Source organism: Pygoscelis adeliae, unplaced genomic scaffold, assembly GCF_000699105.1.
Source record: "Pygoscelis adeliae isolate BGI_AS28 unplaced genomic scaffold, ASM69910v1 Scaffold120, whole genome shotgun sequence".
Lineage (NCBI taxonomy): Eukaryota > Metazoa > Chordata > Aves > Sphenisciformes > Spheniscidae > Pygoscelis > Pygoscelis adeliae.
Window position 1 is genome coordinate 805029 of NW_008824032.1, and position 8827 is coordinate 813855.

General features: G+C 45.3%; 2 protein-coding genes across 2 annotated transcripts in view; one reads left to right on the forward strand and one right to left on the reverse strand.

Moving 5' to 3' along the window:
* PEX5 (peroxisomal biogenesis factor 5) overlaps positions 1-3997 on the reverse strand; it is a 22832-nt gene extending 18835 nt beyond the window's left edge. The window contains 1 exon segment of the mRNA XM_009329904.1: positions 3992-3997. Coding sequence (XP_009328179.1) covers positions 3992-3997 — 6 coding nt within the window.
* A 137-nt stretch (positions 3998-4134) lies between these two features.
* On the forward strand, positions 4135-8593 carry LOC103921873 (solute carrier family 25 member 36-like). Its single transcript, XM_009329916.1, has 7 exons — positions 4135-4208; positions 4973-5149; positions 5624-5701; positions 6021-6121; positions 6753-6819; positions 7018-7301; positions 7393-8593. Exons 1-7 carry the CDS (start codon positions 4135-4137, stop codon positions 7590-7592), a joined length of 981 nt encoding a protein of 326 aa, XP_009328191.1. The 3' UTR covers positions 7593-8593.
* The last annotated feature ends 234 nt before the right edge of the window (positions 8594-8827 follow it).

The following is an 8827-nucleotide window of genomic DNA, read 5'->3' on the forward strand; positions in this document are numbered from 1 at the left end:
GGCCGTCGCCGGGCGTGTCGTCCAGCCTGAGCTTACGGGGGATGGGGGGGGGCAAGGAAAGCGGGGTGCTGAACGGGGGAACGAGAGGCGCCACGAGGCCCCTTCAGCGGATCAAATGGTGGAGCATCCTTGTCTTGGGGAGGGCAGCCAACCCTCCGTCATCACGTGGCTGAGATTCCTGCGTGTCTTTTTCTGGCTTTAAATAGTGCGGCTGGTTCTGGTGAGTCAGGTGTTTGGAGCGTGGATCTCAGCAGCGCCTCTGAATTCGCAGCGTGCCCTTGAGCAAGTCCCTTCTCATGCGGCGTTTCACCCTCTTCTCTTTAAGAAACATTTAAGTCTCAAAACAATGAACGTTAAGTTTATGATGTCCTAAAGCAGAAGATACTGTGGTCCTCCGGACTTTGCTGAGTAACCACAGAACTCCCTTGCCTAGACAGCCACCTAATCCCTTTCCAAATTCCACCAGGCTGTTGGAGTCAGTGTGACAGTGAGGTCCGCGGTATGGCATGTGCAATAAAGCACATCATTTAATTGCTCTTAATTAGTAAATTTCTAGTTTTCTGCAGCTAATGCAGTTGTTGTGTTATGTCGATCTTTGCTTATATGTACTTGCACTCTCTGTTCCCACTGTTACTTTGTATATGTTATTTTCTTTTATTAATTTATCCTTTGAACTATATAGTCACTGCATCTTAGCCTTTCTTAATATATTTTTTTCATATTTCTTAGCTTTCTTCTTAAGCTTTTCCTTATCCTCATTTTCCACTTAGGTTCCTGAAAAACTATGAGAGGTTGCCTGGTGACAGGAGCATTGCTAGTGGGAGCTTTGTCAGTCTGTATCCTGTCCTTGCCCATTAAGCAATAATCCTTGAATTACAATTAATTAAAACCCAAGAGATGAGTAAGATGAATAAGAGATGAATAAGAGGCTCAGGTTATTGCTGCAGTACAGTTAAACTATTATGTTTTACCTGATGAAACATTGATGAAGGAACAGTTGTTCACTTTATCTTCTAGTACGAGAACTGGGGACCATCAAATGAAACTTGCGAGAGGTTTGTTCAAAACTAATGCAAGAACTTAGCTCTTAACACAGTGTCCAGTTAAACTGTGGGACTCCTGGCCGCAGGGTATTAGAGGATAAAAGCTTTTTATGTGTCCAGAAAGCATTTTAAAAAGATTAATGAAAAAGAATGTGTTGAAGGCTATTAAATGCAATGCAACATTTCTGGCTGAGGAAGTCCCTGAGCTGAAAATTGCAGGAAGCTGGGAGAGTGTTCTGGAGATGAGTATTTCTCCTACTCTTCTGTAGGTGATCTTTATTCACCTGTGTCCTAGGCAGAATCCTGGTTTAACTGCAGGTTTGTCTGACCTAGCATTGCTATTCTTAAATGAAGATCTTTAAGCCATCTCAATATTTGACTAGCCTAAGTAAGGACTAAAATGTGAATTACCAGTAAACCTTGTCACCTCTGTGCATGTTCTTATACCCTTTTCAGATCATTGAAAAAATGTTAATGGCAGTTTTTTTATTTCTCTCAACTAATCCTCTTTTTCTGCCACTTCAGAATTTTCAGTTTTCCTTTTAAAATGTGAGAGCAAGATCTAGAGGCAAGTACTGTTTTCTAAGGTAAAATGACCTGCCTTCTTCAATTAGCTCTTTTTGCCACTTCTTTGCTTTGGGGGTGCATGTTGTACTAGTTGTCAACTGCTGCTCTTCATCATATTTTGCAGGAATTGCTTTTGTTCCTGCTTCTAAAGTAGTGACTTCAGGGTTTTGGTTTTGTTAAACCGGTCTGTTTAAGCCCAGCATAAGGACCCTTGGTGACTGCTCAGTTCCATGTGTTTTTTCATTATTTGCCAGTCGTTGCAGCTTTGCTCAGTACTGTGACAATCTTTGTCACCCATGGATTTTATCAAGAGTAAAATGTTACTTCCTGTCTGTTGGTGGAAATACTGAAAATTGTTAGGTCTAGTCTAGAAGTTATTTTCCTAGACTCTCGCTGGACCACTGCTGTTTGATTCTTTACTGACAACTGGTTTCAGGGCAGGAAAAAAAAAGGGCTGATATTTTTTTTCTTCTTTTTGAGATTTTGTGGTTTGTTTTTAATCCATTTAGCATCTATGCTGTAGACAGAGTGCTAAGGCTCCAAGTGTGTTTTTGTGAGATATCAAGCTCACTTTTTGCAAAACTGAAGTATGTTACATTTTGTAGTTGCTTTTGTGAATCCAGCTTTTGTTTGGTAAGTTCCATAAAAAAAACCCAACAATATAGTCCCCCTCCCCACCCCCCCATTAATTAGCACAAAGTGTCTTTTAAGTCTATAGTGATCTGATTCTGTAATTCTTTTCTGGCATGAATCTCAGGTCGTATAACCGTATAACCTTAGCAGCATAAATTATTACAAATACGCTTTTTTTTTTAGTCCTGGGAGACATTAGAACTCTTCTAGGCTAGTATATTTCCTTAGATCCCTAACATTTCTCAAGCATTTAAATCTGTAGGTGTGAAGTCTCCTCAGTCATCTATTTTTAATATCCATGGCCATGGGGTTTTTGTGCCTGCTGTTTTAAAAATGTTTGTTCCGACTAGATTTTGTTAAATTTTGCCTTCATTAGCATTGGACTGAAAAACAGTTCATCTCTTTGTGACGAGTGTACATGATTTTCCATTTCTCCTGAAACAGAAGAATTTTGGAGACCTATGCCTTTCGTACATTGTGAGCAGCTGTATCATCATGTAGTGCGTGATAAGATATCATAGTTGAGATTTCTCCTAGTTTTGAACAACTGGTACACTTTATTTCCTTAGTTTTGTTTAGTCAGTGTTCTTTGCTCCCTGAAAAATCCTCCTTAGTCTCGCCATTGAGCCATAGTGGCTCAGAGGTCCCCCTTCACCTCAGACTCTCTTACTGCTGATTAAATGACCACCACGCTAAGGAGTAACAATTTCTTTAACTCTTATTATTGCTTTTAAAATTCTTCTCTATTATCTATACATATCAGTAGCTTGAGGAACTTGAACTCAGGAAACTTTTATACATACTGGAGGTGTGGGTTCAAATTCATAACCTGACCATGCTCAGGTAGGGACTTCTTGAAAAAATGAGATATTATGAAAACATTAGATAAAGTTGTGCCTCCTTATGCACTGTTAGAGAGAAAAATCTTGAGGATACCAAGCAATTGCTTCTCTAAATGTTGTCCTGTTGTAGTGTTTGCTCAGTTTTTCGATAAGAGGTTGAAACTGCTCTATTCAGACTTGTTAGACGTCTTGTTCTGTCACCACTGTACTCGGTCTTCTCCTGAACTGGAAACTACACTTCTGGTCAAGAAAACAACAGGCATGTAAGTCTGGAGCCTGTATCAGGCAAATCAGTAGAAACTGTGGTAAAGAACAGGACTGTTGGACCCCTGAATGAATATGGTCTACATGGGAAGAATCAACGTGGCTTTTGTAAAAGGAGGCCCTGCCTTATGCGACTCCTGGATCGCTATGTAGGCTGTCTTGGTGTCCGTGCTTGATCAGCTTGTTCATCCAGAGAACCTGAGCCAGGACGTTTGCTGCTTTGCTTTGTGTTGTCTTCTGAGCCTGAGCTAAGTTCTTTGGTTGTGTTCCACCTGATCCCAGACTCCCACCACTCACCATATCTCCTGAGGGAAATTGCTGCTGATCAACTGCTCTGCAAGTCGTCACCACTGCGCAGATCTGCAAGGGGCTTGACAAAGCAGCATGAGTGTAATGGAGTAGGGTAACTAGTTGCTGGCATCATTAGCTGCATAACCTTCTAGCTGCCAGATCTTCAACTCTTGGACTTCATTGCAATAGGCATCCAGGCCTCTTTTTTTTTTTTTCCTCCCCCCTAACCTGCAGGCAATAATAAATGAAGCCCGAGGAGCAAAGGCTTTGAGAGCAATGCATGTGTGCGCTGAACTGTATAGACTTTTTCAAAATAATTCTTTGGAACTCTAGCCATTTGCTGTCCTGTACCGTCATATGTAATTCTGTTGATAGACTTGATTCTTCCCTGATATCTTGTAGTTCTTTGGTTGGCTTTTCTTTCTTTGGAGCAGAGTGAGCTTTTTTTAAGCCTCCATCTGTTGTGAAACAAAGTGAGTTTGGCTGTAGCAGACATGAACATCTGTCTGTTCGTCAAAGCCTCTTGCATGGCTGTTCCATGCAAATTCATCTCAAAACAACCTTTCAGGTACTGAGCATCCTCTAGAAGAACAGAGTTGTCAGTCAAAGGATCTGAAGGGGCAGAAGCTGAGAACTGAATGTGTCAGTTCTCTGGTTCTGACTTGTCCCTGGGTGGCAGAAAGGGAAAAAGGGGATACGTGTCCTTTCAGCATTACTGAGGTATGGCTAGACTGATGGTGATGGTTCATGAGTTCCAAAAATAGCTTGTCTGCTGAAGGTCAGGGTCCTCTTTCATTAAGCAAGTCAGGCTGGGGGTGAGCCTGGCTGTTGGCAGAAAATACAGATCTTGCTTACAGGGCCTTGCAAACGTGGGGCTGAATGGATTATGGGTTGAAGACACAGGCAGGCTGAGGGGTGGGAGAGTTTTGTGCTGCCCTTCTCTGAGCCAATGCTGCTGTGGGGAGGTGTGAGGCACGGTGCCCGGTGATCTCAGCAGAAGGCATTGCAGCGAGGTTGGGCAGCAGAAATGTTTGCTCTGGGAAATTCTGAATGCAAAGATCAGCAGCTTTGAGCTGAGGGACTGCTGAGTCCCTGTGGACTTGGGACTGTTTGTGTCAAATACTGAGTGAGGTTTCAGAGTGAGGCTGCCAGGAGATGTCCCAAGCTAAGCCGTTACTACGTTAATCAATGTCAGAGCAGGAGGTCATGTGTGACGTAGGCTGGGGGGACTAACCTCCTCTCCTAGAGGGGAGAGGTTGTGGATGAGCAGGGTCAGAATTATTGCCCTGTTCCTGCACAGGGGTCATTCTTACATGTGCTGTTATGCCCTAGATGCGGTGGCACAGCTGGAGCCATCCTGACCTGTCCCTTGGAAGTGGTGAAGACACGTCTACAGTCATCCCAGCTGACACTGCGGCCTCTGTGCCTCTCAGAGATACAGCTGCCGGGGATGAGTGTGAGGCTGATGAACCCCACCCCACCATCTCCTGGAGTGCTGAAGTTGCTGAGGTGAGTAGGGCAGGGCAGCGTGCACGTTCGCACCGGGGAAGTGAAGGTTTGGCCATCAGGTGGAGAGAGAGGGGGGAAGAGAGAGAGAGAGACAGAAGTAGCATTTGAGCTGAGGCTCTGAAAACCGGAAGTGCGGTAGGAAGTTTCATCAGAGCACAGGTACATCTGCTTCTCACAGTTGATCTGTGCTTTGAACTCTGAGTCTGCAAGGCAGCTTTTGGGACTGTGAGAAATTTCTCAGCTAGTGGTTTGATCAGACCCAGAGTGACGGTGTCAGCAAGAATAGGAAGAAACGACTGAAGGAGAGAGGAGAAGTTGTTGGAGAGAAAATGAGAGTAGGGCAGAAAAAGGATAACACGGGAGGTGGGGAGAGGATGCTACAAGAAGTACTGAAGAACAAAGGAGGAGGAGGAGGAGCAGAAGAGCCCCCAGCTTATTTATTCTGCTAATTTCTGTGTTCATTTCCTTCTGTAGGGCCATCCTTGAGAAGGAAGGCGTGCGATCCCTGTTCCGAGGTCTGGGTCCAAACCTTGTTGGGGTTGCTCCTTCCCGGTGAGTACTGGTCCCTGAGGATAGCTCATGCTGTACACTTTTTAAAGGACCTCCGTGACAGCTATTGCCCCACATTCTGAAAGCAGTCTGGGCCTTGTGCTAATTGTGCCACAGGACCCCTTGACACAGACGTTTTCTGGACCTTCTGATCATAGTTGTAAGATAAGATGATTGCTGTGGGCCTAGTATAAATGGTATCTGATGTCACATTAGACAAACCTGTGCTGGGAATAAGAAAAGTTGGAGTGAGACCCTACAGCAGTGCTGTCTTTGCTCCTCATAGGTGAGCTGTAACCTCCTCTGTATTTTTTCCCACCAGGGCTATATATTTTGCTGCCTATTCTGGTGTTAAGGAGAGGCTCAATGCTGTCCTTGTACCGGAGTCCAAGAAAGTACACATGCTATCAGCAGCCTGTGCAGGTGAGCCTCCTCTGTCTCAAATTAGAGCCTAGGGGTCCTTCCATCTGTAAGTGTAAATGGGTTTCATTCCTTCCCTGTTGCTGCTCCCATCAGTCCTGCTCTCTCTTCTGAAGTTTCCTCCCTCCACACCTGGAGCAGTGAGTTCCTTGGGTAACCAAAACATTTTCTCACTCTTTTGTTCTTCTTAGGGTCATCTCTTCAAGTCATGGATCTAGTCTTTACCCCTTCAGCTGCTATCAGCTCCATTCAGCTGTGAGAGGGAGAAGGCAGCATGTAATTTAGACCACTCACAGAATCATTTCTCTTGATATATCCCAGTTCTCTAACAAAATCTTCCACTCTTGCAAGTTTAGCCTGTTGTTTCCTGCCTCTTTGTAACACCAGGGCCTGTAGTAGGGTATGTTGGAGGCAGAGGAGCTAATTACCACCAGACAAAGGATGGAATGGGGGAGGAGGAGAATGAGATAGTCTGCCCTAAATGTCTCCTCCCATGTGAGCTCAAGGTCGTTCTCAAACTGCAAATGCCTGCAGCTTGCCAAGCAGTATTCAGAGAGCTGATAGATCAGCACCTCCTCACAAACTGTCAGCGTGATCTGGGTGCTCATGGCTGTTTCCCTCTTCTGTTCTCCAGGCATTACCTCAGCCACGCTCACCAACCCTATCTGGTTAGTGAAAACCAGGATGCAGCTGGAAGCCAGGTAAGGCAGGCTAGCAATGCAGAGCCACTCCGTGTCAAATCAGGACTGGTTTGGGGGTGGGGTTGGGTAGGGGTCTGTGACTTGCCATCAGAGCATAGGTCTTCAAGGCATGCTGGGAAGAGTCATACAGTTGTATTCATAACAGCATTTTAGGTCAGTGGAGCAGTATGCCGTTCTAACCCTCCCTCTTCTTTACAGGGTGAAGGGGGAGATGGCCAGCAATGCTCTCCAATGTGCCATGCACGTGTACCGCACTGAAGGCCTTCGTGGATTTTACCGTGGTATCACTGCCTCCTATGCTGGAGTGTCAGAGACCATCATACACTTTGTCATCTATGAAGCACTGAAACAGCAGCTGAGAAACAGCCATCACTCCCTTTCCCCACCACTCACACTTTCACCAGACAGCCATGATTTCTTTGGACTAATGGGAGCTGCTGCTGTCTCCAAAACATGTGCTTCATGCATTGCATATCCACATGGTGAGTGGGTCCACCCTCTGTTCCCCTCAATGGGAGATGCCATGCCTGTAGGATCAATCTGCTAATATCACTTCCCTTTTTGTCTCTCCAGAGGTCATTCGGACACGGTTGCGAGAAGAAGGGTCACGATACCGTTCCTTTATACAGACTCTGCAGCTTGTGGTCCATGAAGAGGGACCCTTGGCTTTATACCGAGGGCTCCTGGCTCACTTGATCCGCCAGATCCCAAACACAGCTATCATGATGGCTACCTATGAACTCATCGTACATTTGGCCTCTTCCACCTTGTAAGCACGCTGTAGGACCTGGCTGAGGCTGCTGTAGAGATACAGGGACCTCATGGTCCTGAGACTTGGTCTTTTTCCATGCTCCGAGAGGTGGTGCTTTTCATCGCATATCAGAACTGGGTCAGGCATAGCATTCTCAGGACATAAGACTATTTTGTGCAAAATTTTTGGCTCCAATGTGCACAATGTAGCCTTTCTTCTTTCTGGAGACTTGAATTATTCCAGTGCTTCAAGATTTCAGGGCAGTGGTTTGACAGTGCCTGCTGTAAGCTCCCAGTATGAAACAAGGGCATGAAACTTACTGGAAAGGAGACAAAGGAGAAAGCATAAGACTATCTTAGACAGACTCAGCATGTTCACTTCTTTTGGACCCAGTAACAACCATACGTGGGCATAGTTGGACATGAAGACAGGCTAGAGCTGAGACATCTGAGAGAACTGCAGCAAGCAGAGATCTTGTGCTGAGACCTTTCATGCCCTCAGGGGGGCTCTTCCTCTCTCACCTACTGCGCTACCTTTCTGCCCCTAAAGAGGATTTCTCGGCCTTGGCTGCCAGCAAATGTCCTATTGCACAATCTTCCTTTGGGTCCTTAACACGTTGCAGCCGTTGCCCCGAGATGTGTCAGGCAGCTGACAGACTCTCTTTGTCTTGCAAGGTCTGAATAACCAGACCAAGTAGATACAGGGAAGAAGCACAACCTGCTATGAAGCACTACCCTAACAACTCATGCTACTGGGCTCATAGCCATGCTTTGCCAGTATCTGTTGTGTTTCCATCCCCTCCGTTCCCAACAGAAAGAGGAGGACATTTCCTTCCCTCAGAAGTGCTGGGGCTGTTCTGCTACAAGCTGGAATCCCTGGTGTGAAAAATACTCTTTTATGCTGGTAAAGTGGACCGGGTGAAAAGATGGATGAAGCTGAGGATTGAGCCTGTTTGTATTGATAATACACTAAGTGTATGGAAAGAGCCTTATTTTTTTTTGTAATCAAGAATTCAGTTTGCTGAATGTGACAGGCTGGGATGTCTTCTGTTCCTCTGTGGGTTCCTAGCCCCGTGTCCTGGGGAAGGCTACATTGTGTTTACAAAGAGTATTTGACTCTCAAAAAGGCAGGGGGTAGGGCCAGGCGTGATGTGTTCTTCTTGTTCCAATACATACACTAAAAAATGTAACCCTTCCCCGAGATAAGGCAGTAATTTCAGTAAATACATGCTCTGGACAATCTCCAGTCTCACATTAG

Excerpts from the sequence above, each read along its gene's own strand:
- LOC103921873 (XM_009329916.1), top strand. The coding sequence starts at position 4,135 with ATGAACATCTGTCTGTTCGTCAAAGCCTCTTGCATGGCTGTTCCATGC. Across the intron at positions 4,209-4,972 it reads ATCTCAAAACAACCTTTCAG|ATGCGGTGGCACAGCTGGAG; the intron begins GTACTGAGCATC and ends GTTATGCCCTAG. Across the intron at positions 6,820-7,017 it reads AGGATGCAGCTGGAAGCCAG|GGTGAAGGGGGAGATGGCCA; the intron begins GTAAGGCAGGCT and ends TCTTCTTTACAG.